This window comes from Mesoplodon densirostris, chromosome 1 (genome assembly GCF_025265405.1).
Source record: "Mesoplodon densirostris isolate mMesDen1 chromosome 1, mMesDen1 primary haplotype, whole genome shotgun sequence".
Taxonomy (NCBI): Eukaryota; Metazoa; Chordata; class Mammalia; order Artiodactyla; family Ziphiidae; genus Mesoplodon; species Mesoplodon densirostris.
The window spans coordinates 42,138,345-42,155,974 of record NC_082661.1 but is presented as its reverse complement, the minus strand read 5'-3'; the positions used below and the strand labels follow the sequence as shown (position 1 = coordinate 42,155,974).

The following is a 17,630-nucleotide window of genomic DNA, read 5'->3' as shown; positions in this document are numbered from 1 at the left end:
CGCAGGCCCGCCCCACACTGCGCGCCCCTCCCTCCCCTCTGCCTGAGTGAGCCAGAGCCCCCGAATCAGCGGCTCCTTTAAACCCGTCCTGTCTGAGCGAAGAACGGACGCCCTCCGGCGACCTACGCGCAGAGGCGGGGCCAGGTCCAAGGCTAAGACCCGGGAGCTGTGAGAGCAGAGACAGGGAAATCTCTCTGTGCAGCCTCGGAGGCAGCGGATTAAAGCTCCATTGTCCACTTGATGTGCCCTGCGTCTGTGGAGTGCATGAATGGACAGCGAATCATCCCAAATTGAGGAAGTGGACTTTGAGGACAAGATTTAAGACTTTCCCCCCTTTTCCTCTTTTTACAACGAATTATCCCAAATTAAGGAGGTGGACTTAGAGAGCAAGATTTCAGACTTGTCGCACTTTTCCTCTTTTTACAACGAATTATCCCAAACTGAGGATATCCCAAATTGAGGAGGTGGACTTGGAGAGCAAGATTTTTGATTTTCCCCCCTGCTCTCTTTTTGTGAATGTGTATGTGTAATCTTCTGTGTAAGATTCTCTCTGTATAGCTTTGCTTCCACCATATGTCCCAGGGTTCTATCTGTCCGGTTTTTTTTCAATAATTACTTTTTAATTTTAATAACGCTACTATATTTCATACTTTATTCTATTTTACTTTACCTGCTCTTTTTTTCCTACCTTCCCTCCCTCCCTCCGCTCCTCCTTTCCTTCTTTCTTTTTCTTTCCTCCCTCCCTCCCACCCTTCTTCTTTCCACTTTCTTTTTCTTTCCTTCCTCCCTCCCTCCCGTCTTTCTTTCTTTCCTCCCTCCCTCCCTCCCTTCTTCCATTCACTCTTCCTTTTGTTTTCATTCCTCCCTCTCTCCTTTCTTTCCTTCTTTCTTTCCATCCTCCCTCCCTCCTTTCTTTCTTTCTTCCTTCCTTTCTTCCCTTCTTCCTTTCTTTCCCTCTCTCTTTCTTTCTTCTACTAATTCTTTCTTTCTACTTTTTCTCCCTGTTGTTCTGAGCCGGGTGGATGAAAGGCTCTTGGTGCTTCAGCCAGGAGTCAGTGCTGTGCCTCTGAAGTGGGAGAGCCAACTTCAGGACACGGGTCCACAAGAGACCTCCCAGCTCCACATAATATCAAGCAGCAAAAATCTCCCAGAGATCTCCATCTCAACACCAGCACCCAGCTTCAGTCAATGACCAGCAAGCTACAGTGCTGGTCACCCTATGCCAAGCAACTACCAAGACAGGAACACAACCCCACCCATTAGCAGAGAGGCTACCTAAAAACATAATAAGGCCATAGGCACCCCAAAACACACCACCAGACGTGGACCTGTCCACCAGAAAGACAAGATCGAGCCTCAACCACCAGAAAACAGGCACTAGTTCCCCCCACCAGGAAGCCTACACAACCTACTGAAACAACCTTAGCCACTGGGGACAGACACCAAAAACAACGGGAACTACGAATCTGCAGCCTGCAAAAAGGAGACCCCAAACACAGTAACATAAGCAAAATGAGAAGGCAGAAAAACACAGCAGGTGAAGGAGCAAGATAAAAACCTACCAGACCTAACAAATGAAGAGGTAATAGGCAGTCTACCTGAAAAGGAATTCAGAATAATGACAGTAAAGCTGATCCAAGATTCTATTTCCAAGATCCATAATCTTGGAAATAGAATAGACAAAATGCAAGAAACAGTGAACAAGGACCTAGAAGAACTAAAGATGAATCAAGCATCGATTAAAAACACAATAAATGAAATGAAAAATACTCTAGATGGGATCAATAGCAGAATAACTGAGGCAGAAGAACGGATAAGTGAGGTGGAAGATAAAATAGTGGATATAACTGATGCAGAGCAAAATAAAGAAAAAAGAATGAAAAGAACAGAGGACAGTCTCAGAGACCTCTGGGACAACATTAAACGCACCAACATTCGAATTATAGGGGTTCCAGAAGAAGAAGAGAAAAAGAAAGGGACTGAGAAAATATTTGAAGAGATTAGAGTTGAAAACTTCCCTAATATGGGAAAGGAAATAGTTAATCAAGTCCAGGAGGCACAGAGAGTCCCATACAGAATAAATCCAAGGAGAAATACGCCAAGACACATATTAATCAAACTGTCAAAAATTAAACACAAAGATATCATATTAAAAGCAGCAAGGGAAAAACAATAGATAACACACAAGGGAATCCCCATCAGGTTAACAGCTGATCTCTCAGCAGAAACTCTACAAGCCAGAAGGGAGTGGCAGGACATAATTAAAGTGATGAAGGAGAGAAAACTGCAACCAAGATTACTCTACCCAGCAAGGATCTCATTCAGATTTGATGGAGAAATTAAAACCTTTACAGACAAGCAAAAGCTGAGAGAGTTCAGCACCACCAAACCAGCTTTACAACAAATGCTAAAGGAACTTCTCTAGGCAAGAAACACAACAGAAGGAATATACCTACAATAACGAACCCAAAGCAATTAAGGAAATGGGAATAGGAACATACATATCAATAATTACCTTAAATGTAAATGGACTAAATGCTCCCACCAAAAGACACAGAGTGGCTGAATGGATACAAAAACAAGACCCATATATATGCTGTCTACAAGAGACCCACTTCAGACCTAGAGACACATACAGACTGAAAGTAAGGGGATGGAAAAAGATATTCCATGCAAATGGAAATCAAAAGAAAGCTGGAGTAGCAATTCTTATATCAGACAAAATAGACTTTAAAATAAAGACTATTAGAAGAGACAAAGAAGGACACTACATAACGATAAAGGGATCGATCCAAGAAGAAGATATAACAATTGTAAATATTTATGCACCCAACATAGGAGCACCTCAATACATAAGGCAAATACGAACAGCCATAAAAGGGGAAGTCGACAATAACACAATCATAGTAGGGGACTTTAACACCCCACTTTCACCAATGGACAGATCATTTAAAATGAAAACAAATAAGGAAACACAAGCTTTAAATGATACATTAAACAAGATGGACTTAATTGATATTTATAGGACATTCCATCCAAAAACAACAGAATACACATTTTTCTCAAGTGCTCATAGAACATTCTCCAGGATAGATCATATCTTGGGTCACAAATCAAGCCTTGGTAAATTTAAGAAAATTGAAACTGTATCAAGTATCTTTTCCGACCACAATGCTATGAGACTAGACATCAATTACAGGAAAAGATCTGTAAAAAATACAAACACATGGAGGCTAAACAATACACTACTCAATAACGAAGTGATCACTGAAGAAATCAAAGAGGAAATTAAAAAATACCTAGAAACAAATGACAATGGAGACACAATGACCCAAAACCTATGGGACGCAGCAAAAGCAGTTCTAAGAGGGAAGTTTATAGCAATACAATCCCACCTTAAGAAACAGGAAACATTTCGAGTAAACAACCTGACCCTGCACCTAAAGCAATTAGAGAAAGAAGAACAAAAAACCCCCAAAGTTAGCAGAAGGAAAGAAATCATAAAGATCAGATCAGAAATAAATGAAAAAGAAATGAAGAAAATGATAGCAAAGATCAACCAAACTAAAAGCTGTTTCTTTGAGAAGATAAACAAAATTGACAAACCATTAGCCAGACTCATCAAGAAAAGAAGGGAGAAGACTCAAATCAATAGAATTAGAAATGAAAAAGGAGAAGTAACAACTAACACTGCAGAAATACAAAAGATCATGAGAGATTACTATAAACAACTCTATGCCAATAAAATGGACAACCTTGAAGAAATGGACAAATTCTTAGAAATGCACAACCTGCTAAGACTGACTCAGGAAGAAATATAAAATATGAATAGACCAAACACAAGCACTGAAATTGAAACTGTGATTAAAAATCTTCCATCAAACAAAAGCCCAGGACCAGATGGCTTCACAGGCGAATTCTATCAAACATTTAGAGAAGAGCTAACACCCATCCTTCTCAAACTCTTCCAAACAATATCAGAGGAAGGAACACTCCCAAACTCATTCTACGAGGCCACCATCACCTTGATACCAAAACCAGGCAAGGATGTCACAAAGAAAGAAAACTACAGGACAATATCACTGATGAACATAGATGCAAAAATCCTCAACAAAATACTAGCAAACAGAATCCAACAGCACATTAAAAGGATCATACACCATGATCAAGTGGGGTTTATTCCAGGAATGCAAGGATTCTTCAATATACGCAAATCAATCAATGTGATACACCATATTAACAAGTTGAAGGAGAAAAACCATATGATCATCTCAATAGATGCAGAGAAAGCTTTCGACAAAATTCAACACCCATTTATGATAAAAACCCTGCAGAAAGTAGGCATAGAGGGAACTTTCCTCAATATAATAAAGGCCATATATGACAAACCCACAGCCAGCATCGTCCTCAATGGTGAAAAACTGAAACCATTTCCACTAAGATCAGGAACAAGACAAGGCTGCCCACTCTCACCACTCTTATTCAACCTAGTTGTGGAAGTTTTAGCCACAGCAATCAGAGAAGAAAAGGAAATAAAAGGAATCCAAATTGGAAAAGAAGAAGTAAAGCTGTCACTGTTTGCAGATGACATGATACTATACATAGAGAATCCTAAAGATGCTACCGAAAAACTAGTAGAGCTAATCAATGAATTTGGTAAAGTAGCAGGATACAAAATTAATGTACAGAAATCTCTGGCATTCCTGTACACTAATGATGAAAAATCTGAAAATGAAATCAAGAAAACACTCCCATTTACCACTGCAACAAAAAGAATAAAATATCTAGGAATAAACCTACCTAAGGAGACAAAAGACCTGTATGCAGAAAATTATAAGACACTGATGAAAGAAATTAAAGATGATATAAATAGATGGAGAGATATACCATGCTCCTGGATTGGAAGAATCAATATTGTGAAAATGACTCTACTACCCAAAGCAATCTACAGATTCAATGCAATGCCTATCAAACTACCACTGGCATTTTTCACAGAACTAGAACAAAAAATTTCAAAATTTGTTTGGAAAAACAAAAGACCCCGAATAGCCAAAGCAATCTTGAGAACGAAAAACGGAGCTGGAGGAATCTGGCTCCCTGACTTCAGACTATACTACAAAGCTACAGTAATTAAGACAGTCTGGTACTGGCATAAAAACAGAAAGATAGATCAGTGGATCAGGATAGAAAGCCCAGAGATAAACCCACGCACATATGGCCAACTTATCTTTGATAAAGGAGGCAGGAATGTACAGTGGAGAAAGGACAGCCTCTTCAATAAGTGGTGCTGGGAAAACTGGACAGGGACATGTAAAGGTTTGAGATTAGATCATTCCCTAACACCATATACAAAAATAAGCACAAAATGGATTACAGACTTAAATGTAAGGCCAGAAACTATCAAACTCTTAGAGGAAAACATAGGCAGAACACTCTATGACATAAATCACAGCAAGATCCTTTTGGACCCACCTCCTAGAGAAATGGAAATAAAAACAAAGATAAACAAATGGGACCTAATGAAACTTCAAAGCTTTTGCACAGCAAAGGAAACCATAAACAAGACCAAAAGACAACCCTCAGAATGGGAGAAAATATTTGCAAATGAAGCAACTGACAAAGGATTAATCTCCAAAATTTATAAACAGCTCATGCAGCTCAATAGCAAAAAAACAAACAACCCAATCCAAAAATGGGCAGAAGACTTAAATAGGCATTTCTCCAAAGAAGATATACAGACTGCCAACAAACACATGAAAGAATGCTCAACATCATTAATCATTAGAGAAATGAAAATCAAAACTACAATGAGATATCATCTCACACCAGTCAAAATGGCCATCATCAAGAAACCTAGAAACAATAAATGCTGGAGAGGGTGTGGAGAAAAGGGAACACTCTTGCACTGCTGGTGGGAATGTGAATTGGTACAGCCACTATGGAGAACAGTATGGAGGTTCCTTAAAAAACTAAAAATAGAACTACCATATGACCCAGCAATCCCACTACTGGGCATATACCCTGAGAAAACCATAATTCAAAAAGAGACATGTACCAAAATGTTCATAGCAGCCCTATTTACAATAGCCCGGAGATGGAAACAACCTAAGTGTCCATCATCGGATGAATGGATAAAGAAGATGTGGCACATATATACAATGGAATATTACTCAGCCATAAAAAGAAACGAAACTGAGCTATTTGTAATGAGGTGGATAGACCTAGAGTCTGTCATACAGAGTGAAGTAAGTCAGAAAGAGAAAGAAAAGTACCGTATGCTAACACATATATATGGAATTAAAAAAAAAATGTCATGAAGAACCTAGGGGTAAAACGGGAGTAAAGACACAGCCCTACTTGAGAATGGACTTGAGGATATGGGGAGGGGGAAGGGTAAGCTGTGACAAAGCGAAAGAGATGCATGGACATATATACACTACCAAACGTAAGGTAGATAGATAGTGGGAAGCAGCCGCAGAGCAGGGAGATCAGCTCGGTGCTTTGTGACCGCCTGGAGGGGTGGGATGGGGAGGGTGGGAGGGAGGGAGATGCATGAGGGAAGGGATGTGGGAACAGATGAATATGTATGACTGATTCACTTTGTTATAAAGCAGAAACTAATAAAAAAAATAAAAAATAAAAAATATAAAAATAAAAAAAACCTCCTTTTTTCGTCCTGAAGAGAACTGACCATAAACATCCATCACTGGGTCTTCAGTTCTTGACAGCTTGTTTCTGAGCCATTTTGGAATTTGGAGGGCTCTAGAAAGCTGGTTTCAAGCCCTTCAACAGATCTGTATTGAGTATCTCCCATATATAAATATATTTGTAACTGATTTTAAAAATTAAATAAAAAATTTGTTTCAAATCTGTTTCTGTGTTATGTGACAAATCAACACAATATATGCACACAAAATGCTTACCAGCAACACAGTTTCATCACTAAATATTTGATGTAGGTAATTTGTGAATTTTAAAATACCCTTTTGGAAAGCAGTCAAAAAACATAGCATTAGAGTGATTCACAATGAAAAATTACTATTAGAATTGGAAATGACAAGGTAAATTTGATTTAAAACAAAAGCTTGTTTTATCAACAGGTAAAGTTGCTTAAAGAAAGAAATAATTCCCCTATATAGCTCTTTGAAATAATAAATTATGCCTTGACAGTTGTGTCATTTCAATTAACAAGTAAGGGATAGGTCCTTATATCCTCTTCGGCAGTGAGTAGGTGTTTTATCTTAGCTAGATGGCAGTAGATAATAACAATTTGCTTCAGGGGATTTGAGGGTTATGTATACTTATTGATATACTCAAATTAAAATTTAATCACAGTGTTTAATAAACTCATCATAACCAAGTCCTGAAATGGCAGAATGTAACAAAGACAAAGCATCTCTCACTGAAAGACAAGTTCCCTCTTTTCATTGACTAGGGACAACAATCATTAGTGAGTATATAAACCTGAAGCATGCTACAGGCTTATTGGCAAAGTAGGAAGGCTAAATAATTATGAAAACAGACTCATTTCCTTAAAGTACTTTCAAGCAAATTAAGAAATGACACATATTCCACCTAATGGGTCATCTAAGATGGAACTTAAATAATCACCTCCCATAAAATAGCTGGAATAAAGGAGAATATATATAGAAAGTCACTTGCTGGCTTATAAAACACATCCCAGAAGACTCAAGACCAGAAAGATGTGATAATTATGGTTTCTTATGTAATTAATACATTCTGTAGGAAAAATTAACATACACTTTAAAAAACTCAAGTAAATGATATTAGAATATGTATTAAATACTAATATTAATATGTAATATATACTAATAACCTCTCTCTCTCTCTCTCTCTCATATATATATATATATATATATATATATATATATATATATATATATATATATATATCAACCACTTACATTTTTAAGAAAGTTGTGGTTGACAATTCTGTAACTGTTATAGAGGGGAAGTAAATATAGTTTGTAGCAATCTATTCCAAATAATGGAACAGAATTTGTGGAAAAAAGTCACAAACTAGAAGATAAAACATGATAGCTAATAAAGGACAAACCAGGGAAATTGCAACAATTAACATTTCAGTGCTGTAGTTCCTATTTCAAAGATTAAAAAAAAATTTAATAGTCCTCAAAATCTGTTTGTATATATGGTATCATTTTAATTCCTACTTCTTGACAACAAATAAAAAAACTGCTCTGTGTTCTTTTTCTATGCTGATGAGAAGAAAGAGTGAGAGGCAGGAAATGGTCAGCTCAGCTGCTAGGTGAAGGAAGGAGGATGTCATTGCTATAGGAGACTTCCTGCGCTAAATCCCTGAGGCTCAGTGGTCACACAATCCTTCCTTCACATTAACCTTACCACCAATACATTTCCTTTATGCTCTCAGAATAGCTTCTCCCTTACTACTACTTACTGGGACACAAGAGGAAAATTAAAGGAACTGAACAAAAAGGTTTATTTTGACTAAGGATACTTTTATATACACTGTGACAAACAGCATAATTAATTTCCTTTTTCTCTTGGCATTTTTTTGGTTCTAACAGTTAATCTTTAGGATTTTTCAGCCCCAGTTTAAACAAGCAATGAGAAAGCTAGTCTGTGACAGTATTAATTGGAGCCTGGATGTCCAAAACTATGCTTTTCCTTTAGCAATTTCTTGCATAGGAAAAAAAAAGTCTCTTGGAATAAAAGCAGTAAGGCTACATACATATTGAATATCTAAAAAAGAAAGTTGGCAGAGGACAATGAGTCCATGATGATTTTATATACGATAGCTTCATTTCTTTTAATGTCAAGGCTTCAGCCCCTCTGAATCTTTAGGAAGGATCAGGTAGCTGCTATTTCTCCAGATCATGCCTCCTTAATGAATATTTAGTACACTGGAGGGACTCAGCAACTGTGTACCCCAAACCCAAGGATGATAAAAGGGAAGACAAAACAAAGGGTAAGCAGTCTGGTGGAGGCAGAGAAAGGACCATCACTGATCTCCTCCATCCACTCCTCCCAAGACAAACTGCTTCTTGATAGCATTCCTTTGCTACCATGACAAATCCAAATACATCTCACTTGTAAGCCTTGGCTAGCATTTATGTACCCCAAAAATGCAAAATCAAGTTAAATAAGGAGAAATATGAAACAGTTTTCTTGCAAAAAATAAGTTAAATATTGATGTCTATGCATGTTTGAGTGGACTTTAGGTTAACTTTTATTATTATTTTTAAAACTATTTAAAAAAATTTATTGTTGTTGGTGTCTTGTTAAAGAAGTTAATAGAAGTTTAAAATCGCTGTTCCTTTCCCTAAGTGGCTTATTATTGCTTTAATGTTTACTTCTACCCGTAAATCTCCTATTCTAATTAGAACAAAGTAGGGAAGACATTTCAAATAAATCAGTGTATTGGAAGGTCAGGTCAAAAATAATACAGTAGAAGCACATTAGGGTGAATCAGATATTAACTCACAAATCAGAATATTAACTTTCTGCTACATCCTGTAAGTTGTGAGGCATGGGACCACAACTGTTGTATTTATCATTTTATCCCCAGCCTCTATCACAATGCCTGGCGTATAATCTGTACCCCAAAATTAATTAACAGTAATGTAGTAATACACTATGATATAATAGCTCAGTACAGATGTTAACTCTGTCCCCTAGTGCCAAAATGACACATTCCCTTATAGGCATATTTACCTTGAATTTAAGAAAAAAAAACATTAATGTAATAGGACACAATAAGGTAAAAAGAAACCCATTTGTCATATACAAGTAAGGCAATGGGAATAAAAGACCTGAAAGGGCAGTGGGTACAAAGATATGAAGGTACCATAAGGATACAATTAGGAATGAGACTTCAAAGCAATAGTTTATAAAGAACTAGTTGTTCTATTCTGGGATATCTACAAAATAATAAACTGTCAAAAAATAACATGGCTTTCTGGGGACATTAGGGCTGTCTATAGCTGAGTCTGAAAGATGTTACCTGATGAAGGAGAGTCTGTGGGGTGAGATTGTAACAAATAAGAAAAGAAAAGGATGTCTAAAGGTGAATATTCAGAGGAACAAAGATGCCTTTTGAATGTTATTAGGTCATTCACAGAAAATTGTAGTTTTTTTTAAGTAAATATTTAGGGTTGGTAGAATATTTTTTTAAAAAGATAGTTTGCTATACATAAATAGGAAATAGAAAATTAATTTTGAATAATTAAAAAAAAAAACAAATAAGCGCTAAAGAGACCAACTTTACTTGCCCTAAAAGGGCAAAGAGGAGTGTAAGTGGGTTCCTTTTCTTCCTAAGACCAGGTAAGTCCTGAAAGGGATGGTTGGAAACTTCTGTTAATTTTGAAACCAAAGAGCAATGTAAAGGTAGAGGGAAAAGTTACTTTGGAAAAAATTCCCAGTGTTAGGAAAGATAGCCCATCTGGAGAATGAGTGGGACAATCCAACTGACAGTTAATCTAGATTGCAACTAAAAAATAACTTTAATTCTCTTCATTGTTAACAGCAATGAAGTGAATTCTAGTTATATAATTGTCTGATTGTGATATTCAAGTTAAACTAAAGCCTCTGAATGTACCTTGACAGGTACCATTTTTATGGTGGACTAATCCTATATCATTGGTTACAAATCTGAAACAGAGTGAGTTTCCTATTTACAGTAAATCACATGTAGATAGTGGGTTGTGACCCATATTTACATTTTGAAATACAAGCATATGTAAATATGACTTTTATACTTTATAAAAATTGACTCTTCTTACAAACCATCACAGTCAACTACATTTTCAAAGACATGATAGAAATTTCTTAAAACTCTTACCGATCCCTGAGAATGGTCCAGAGCTCTCCACCTAGGCAAGCTTCCATCAACATATACAAATATTTGCTGTCCTTAAATGTTCTGTATAATCTGTGAATTGCAAGTAAGAAAACAAAGACTATAAACGTTACTGTCTTTTAAAAGCATGTAAATGTTTTCAGTGCCCGGATTACAGTCTTACTCTTGATTTACCAAGCTTGAAATTTTATTAAAAGAATGAGAAAGATCTAAATTCACAAAGAGGAAAAAGGAAGCGATGGCTCATGACTAAGATTTTCACACTGTAGGGGGTAGTCTCTCCTTTTAAATGGATTAATCCAAATGATTATGAACCAAGAGGGCTTCCTGGGGTTCCTGTAATTCCAATTTGGCTAACGTTTCAAGTGTGGCCTCTTGAGCAATATTTAGTGGTCATAAACATGCAGTGTGCATGGATATTCAGTAGATGACACTTTAAAATATAGATGTGTATGACATTTATGCACTGTTCACTTAAATTCATGTGATACCCTGTTTTCATCAAGTGCCACTGGCAAATTAACTAGAAAAGCTTCTGCGTATTAAAAAAAAAAAAAAAAACGCCCATTGTCTTATCAGTGCTCTCAAAATACTGAGATGGGATAGTCATTTCATTTTTTAACAACTTCAAAAAATATTCAAATAAACAATATTCAAGGTAAAATAGTTTGATTTTTGGTATTTTGTCTTTCACACACCAGAGGTCTATGCAGAGTTCTTGGAATAACAGGATAAAAATGGAACATTAAGAACTCTGATATCTCCTTTGGGAAAAACATGTTCTTTTCACAGAATCTGATTCTCATTAAAACAAAAAAAAAGAATCAAAATTTTAGTGTTTTTCTGTTGTTGTTTTTTTTTTTTTTTTTTGCAGTACTCGGGCCTCTCACTGTTGTGGCCTCTCCCGTTGCAGAGCACAGGCTCCGGACGTGCAGGCTCAGCGGCCATGGCTCACGGGCCCAGCTGCTCCGCGGCATGTGGGATCCTCCCGGACCGGGGCACGAACCCGTGTCCCCTGCATCGGCAGGCGGACTCTCAACCAGTGCGCCACCAGGGAAGCCCTAGTGTTTTTTTATTTAGTAAAAACTTTTAAAAATCAGATTTAAAAATATGTTTCTTTGTGTGAATCAAATGTGTAACAGTGAGTGCAAATGTGGTTGCTTTTCCACTTGGAGTTGGGGACTTGAGCCCTGGGGCAGGGTCTTTACCTCACTATGAAATCGGAATGAGCCCCTTGCATGATCTGCTTCTCCGAGCGGATGTGCTCCTGCTGTCTCGTATCCACAATGTGGCGTTTCTTGAGAATTTTCATTGCAAAGGTTTTGGATTCTTCACTTTTCAATTGGACCTTAAAGAAAGCCAGAAGGGAGTAAGTGAGGAAAAAAAACCCCACAGAGTTAATATAACAGAATGCATTCTTAGCCCCAAATTAACAGGTGCATGGAGCACTGAAATGACACCCCAAACACCACCTGTATCACAGTAAAGGCTTGCTGGAGCTGGGTTTGAAATCCAGGGCTCATAGCTATTGCCCAATCTCATTCCACTGGAACTGATGCATTTTCACTAACTGGATTGCCAATTAGTTTTGTGCCCACTGGGATTAGAAGAGGGAAAGTGTATTTGATTCTCACTGTATTATTTCATTTCATTTCAGATAATGTGTTTGAGTATACTGTACAGTTTTTCTCCTTCAATCAGAAAAGTAAAAATAAAAACGAATTCCTTCTCCAGTTTTACTTCGAGTGTGGAAAAAGTAGGACCATACGGTCCTGTACGCTTTTCCTCTTTTTAGTCCTAGTCCACAAACATTTCTAGAGTTATTTAATTCAGTGATAGACCCTTGTCTCTGCTGAGACTGAAAATTTATGTACTGTTATTTCTTCTTTTTATCTCACAGTCTTTCCCTTCCTTCCATTTAAAAAAAAAAAAGTAACAAGTTTTCTTTCTAAAGACTTTGGAAACTACTTTTCTTTTCCTCTCAAATAGGCATGATGGCTTTAATCCTGTCTGACCTCAAATAGGCATGATGGCTTTAATCCTGTCTGACCTTAAACCTTACTCCTTAGTTATACTAACTGGGAGACCTAAGCTGAACCTTGATATCCCCAATGCTTCCAAGCCTCTGTTGCAGCCCCACATGGCTCTTGGTGGCTCTGGAGAGAGCTTGGGTCCTCCAGATGACATTCCTCAGACAGGCTGCTGGTCTGTGTTCACTGTTTTACACAATGTTTCAACAAGGTGACTTGCAAGGAAAAGGAGAGATAACTGAGCTAATCACTTAATGGCAATGTAAAAGCGTTACCATTGAGTGTTCTCAAACCACAGAATTCTCAAGATAATACCAAACAGCCCATGTTTTTCTGAACTAATGAAAGCCTTGGAGAAATAACATGATAAGCTCTTTCTGCTTTTCAGCTGAAGTGTGGATGTCTCCTCTTTAGTTGTGAATTGTTTACTGCTTTAGCTGCGGGGATAGTGAAGGTCTTTTAAGTGTCTTTCTCAGGTACACATAGACAGACTGAATTCCATTGAGAGAACATTAATGTGGCAAGCTCTTTAGAAGAAAACATGAGGACACTTCAGATAAATAGGCCTCAGTTTGCTGCCAGCATCTGAGAATCTACATGACAGGTTAGAGGGGAAAATAGATATTTGAAAATGCCTTAAACAGCTAAAGGCCCGCTACTCCATTTGTGAAACTCTTTGAGATGACAGATTAGTGTGATACAAATGAATTCAGTTATAGTTTAATAAAATACAAAAATGTGAAAACCCACTTCTAAAAGAAATCTGGATAAGAAAGACGACATGAAAAATGAGCTGTGTCAGAGTACTAACACTCAGAGGAGAAGAAATCCGATCATATTCCCTCTTTAGAGTCTTACCCAGGTAAATGACTGAAAAGTAGATCACACACCTAATGTACAAATTATTCTCTTTAGAGATGGTAACACACATTTTAACTTGTGCACAGGTTAGGAGGAAAGAACCCTGGCTTTAGGGTAACAGGTCTGGACTTAAATCCTGACTCCACTTAAGGCCTCTCTCAGTCCTCTTAGGCAGTTAGTTGAGTAACTGCTCTGAGGCCCAGTTCTTGCTGAGGATAACGCCACCTACTGTATGGAGTTATTGGGACCTTAAATGAGAAAGTGCCACCGCATGGGCATTCAGTGATGGTCTCTCTACATGTACCTTGGGTAGATCAAATGTTATCTTTAAAACAAGGCCAGATCATGTCACTTCTCTATTCAAAACACTGCAGTAGCTTCCCATCTCACTCATGGTAAAAGACAAAGCTGTCACAAAGTCTGACAAGGCCCTACATTATCTGAAACCCCATTCCCTGTAAGCCTCACTTCCTCCTTGCTCACTGTGCTCAGGTCACACTGGCCATCTTGCTGCTCCTTGAGCATAACAGCAAGCTCTTGCTTCAGACCATTTGCACGTGCTATTCTTCTGCCTGAATATTGTCTCACAGTTATCCTCAGGGCTTGCCCTCTCAGTTCCCTAAATTCTCTGCTCAAATGTTTCCTAATCAGAAAGTCTCTCCTCACACCAGTCTACATAAAAGAGTAATCCACCTACTTCTCCCTTCCCTTTTTTAGTGTCCTCTATAGCTCTTATCACAAGCTAATGCACCAAATATTTATTCTGATTACTTGTTTAGTATCTGTCTCTTTTCACCAGTCTGTAAGCAACCCAAGACTGGGGATTTTTTGTCCACTGTGCCTGACAAAAGATAAATGCTCATTAAATGTTTGTTGACTAAATGAATCAAAGAAAGAATGAAATAAGCCATGATGACTTATCACTGGCAAAGCCACAAAGACAGCTGGTATCTCAGCTCCATACTGTGTATCTCTGAGGTTAACAGGATAAAAACAAGGGAAGCTATAAATGACAAGTATGTAGCATTTGCTCTTTTTCTTCTTTCCAAAATTCCCATTATTCAAAAAAGGAAGAAAAGATTTCTAAATGCTGATGCTTCACAGGAAATATACATGCCAAATATCTATGTGATACAGCTCTGAATTTTCAGTTGTTATATTTACAAGATGTTTTCTTTTTATTTATTTATTTATTTTTTTTGGCGGTACGCGGGCCTCTCACTGCTGTGGCCTCTCCCGTTGCGGAGCACAGGCTCCAGACGTGCAGGCTCAGTGGCCATGGCTCACGGGCCTAGCCGCTCTGCGGCATGTGGGATCTTCCCAGACCGGAGCACGAACCCGTGTTCCCTGCATCAGCAGGTGGACTCTCAACCACTGCGCCACCAGGGAAGCCCTACAAGATGTTTTCTTAACCTTGCTTTTCTTTGAATGACTAAAATGTGATATTATTCCCCAAAAGCCTACTATATTAATAACATCATCTCTAGGATAATGTCATCTGGGTCTTGGGGACAGTTATCCATCTACATCTAAATACAAAATAAATTTATGAAGAGACAAAAAGAAATGTGTTCACTGATATGTTAACAATGATTTTCTCTTAGGGAGATTTTAGTTGATTTAGCTCTTTTTAACTTTTTTGAATTGCTCAATTTTTGTACAATTAGCATATCTCACTTTTATGGTAAGTAAAAATAATGACTCTGGTCATGGAAAGAAATTTTTTAAGTATCTTTTAAATCAGAATAGCTATTTATTATTGTCTGACTCTCTCAAAGGATCTGGTTCAGTGGAAACCACTCTATTAGAATTCCATGTATGCAAAGACCTTGAGAAGTTCTGTATAGGATAGCAACCTATTCAAGTTCGGGCTGAGCCACACTGTTCATCTCCTTAAAGTATGTGCCATAATTTTTTCTTTCAATATAAACTCTCAGTGTAAGTTACAGCAATTTTTATTTCAAGAGCCTAAGCTATTATGCTTTATTATGAAAGTGTTTTCACAAAACTAATACATGAAAAATTTTAAGATGAAATTTAGTTTGCTTTTTATTTGTCCTATTGGTCAAATGAATTATACCAAGCCCACTTGTGCCAATTTGAGATGATGACGATTTTGTAGCAGGCTGGCTAGAGATATGACATAAATGTTGAGTGTGAACAGAGGAAGGCAAAAGAAGAGGAAAGGAATACATTTCTTCTTCTTGCTCAGGAATCCTTCCCAGCCTGGTTGGTTAGGCATGATTCCCAGGTTTGTCTTTGCAGACTATCCTAACCCCATCTAGATGTACAGGCTAATGCACTGGTTGAGAAGGTGAGCTTTGAAATTTGACTACCTTTGTTTAAATCTCAACCTTTTGTGTGTGTGTGTGTGTGATCTTGGACAAATTTCTGAAACTCTTTGTTTCCTCATCTGTAATATGTGGATAAATTCTCTTAGGTTACCTGTGAACATGAAATAAAAGGGCCTATATATCAAACACAGTGTCTGGAACAGAGAACACATTCAGTTAGTTGCCTTTATTCTTTTGTGCTTCTTAGTTTAATGGTCTCTTCAGGCCAAAGCAATTTTCTCAAAATATGATCCACCACAGGATGAATGCCACTTTGTACCCATTCCTATTCCCACCCCATCCACATCAGTTCTACCAAGGGAATAGTAGAGGTTTGAGAAGCTACATCTAAAAGATTGCTGGCCCTCATACCATACTGGTTTCACTCTCAAGATTTCTAGAAAGGAGACATGAATGAGAAAATGCTAATACTCAATATATTTCTTCTATGTTTTATAAGTAATGCTATGTGCTATATCAGAAATTAAAATTGGAAAAAGTTTCATTTACAGTAAAATGTTACTTCAGTGTGAATCACTGTGTTGCCATTTGAAGGAATGTATCCTTGAGCAAAGTGAATCTTAATGTTGGAATTTTTGACAAAGATTTTGACACATTCTTAACTATCAGGTTCTAGCTGGTGCCCAAATAATACTGACCTGAAGGTGAGAGGCAATGCCACCAGCATTTTAAAGAGCTTTGAAGACACAATTGCTGGCTGTATTTAAATACATGCTTTCTTTTATCTGGGGCAGGCACTTGTTATATAAAGGCTTGTCTCCTGTTGGACCTAATTCTTTGCTCTTGTGAGGAAGGAGGGTTATGATCAGAGCAAGGTTAAAACTAGCTTAGTGCCAATGACTGGGAGCTGGTCCTTAGAATCTGTTTGTCCATTCATCTATTTAACTTTTTTATTAACAGTTCATAGTTTATTTTGCACTGCAGATATCTTTTCATTATTTTGGAAGAAAATGAATTTCTGAACTATACTGTAATTAAAATGATTTATTAACATAAGGTTTGAACTGTCAATATCACTTGGTCTATTATTATGCAAAATTCCTTTATAAAGTAGTTCAAATTACATTTCCATGCACAACGGGAAAGGGTGACTCACTTAGGTAAGCTAATGCTATAGAACAAAGATGATGAAGTGAGCTTAGAAAAGCTTATACAGGGGGAGGTGGCCAAGATGGCAGAGTAAGAAGACCCTGAACTCACATCCTCTAACAGACACACCAAAATTATAACTACTTACAGAGGTACCATCTATGAGAATGACCTGAAGGCTAGCAGAAAAGATTTTCTACAACTAAAGACATAAAGAAGGAACTACCATGAGACAGGAAGGAGGGACAGAAATGCAATACTGTCAGGACCCACACCCTTGTGTCAGCAACTCACAAATAGGAGGAACATCACAATCATAGAAGTCCTCTCCAAGGAGCAAGGAGTCCAAGTCCCATATTGGACTCCCTGGCCTGTGGGTCCTACACCTGCAATATTAGCCCCTATAACATCTGGCTTTGAAAACCAGTGAGGTTTGTG

The 17,630-nt window shown here is 37.7% G+C and overlaps 1 protein-coding gene across 2 annotated transcripts in view; it reads right to left on the bottom strand.

Annotated features, from left to right (window-relative positions):
* The window catches only part of PRKG1 (protein kinase cGMP-dependent 1), a 1,262,482-nt gene that overhangs the window by 18,216 nt on the left and 1,226,636 nt on the right, over window positions 1–17,630 (bottom strand). For both annotated transcript variants that reach the window (XM_060102657.1, XM_060102651.1), the window contains exons 11-12: window positions 12,067–12,206; window positions 10,841–10,930 (exon numbers count right to left, since the gene is read on the bottom strand). In XM_060102657.1, the coding sequence (XP_059958640.1) occupies window positions 10,841–10,930; window positions 12,067–12,206 (230 nt within the window). The remainder of the gene's footprint in view (window positions 1–10,840; window positions 10,931–12,066; window positions 12,207–17,630) is intronic.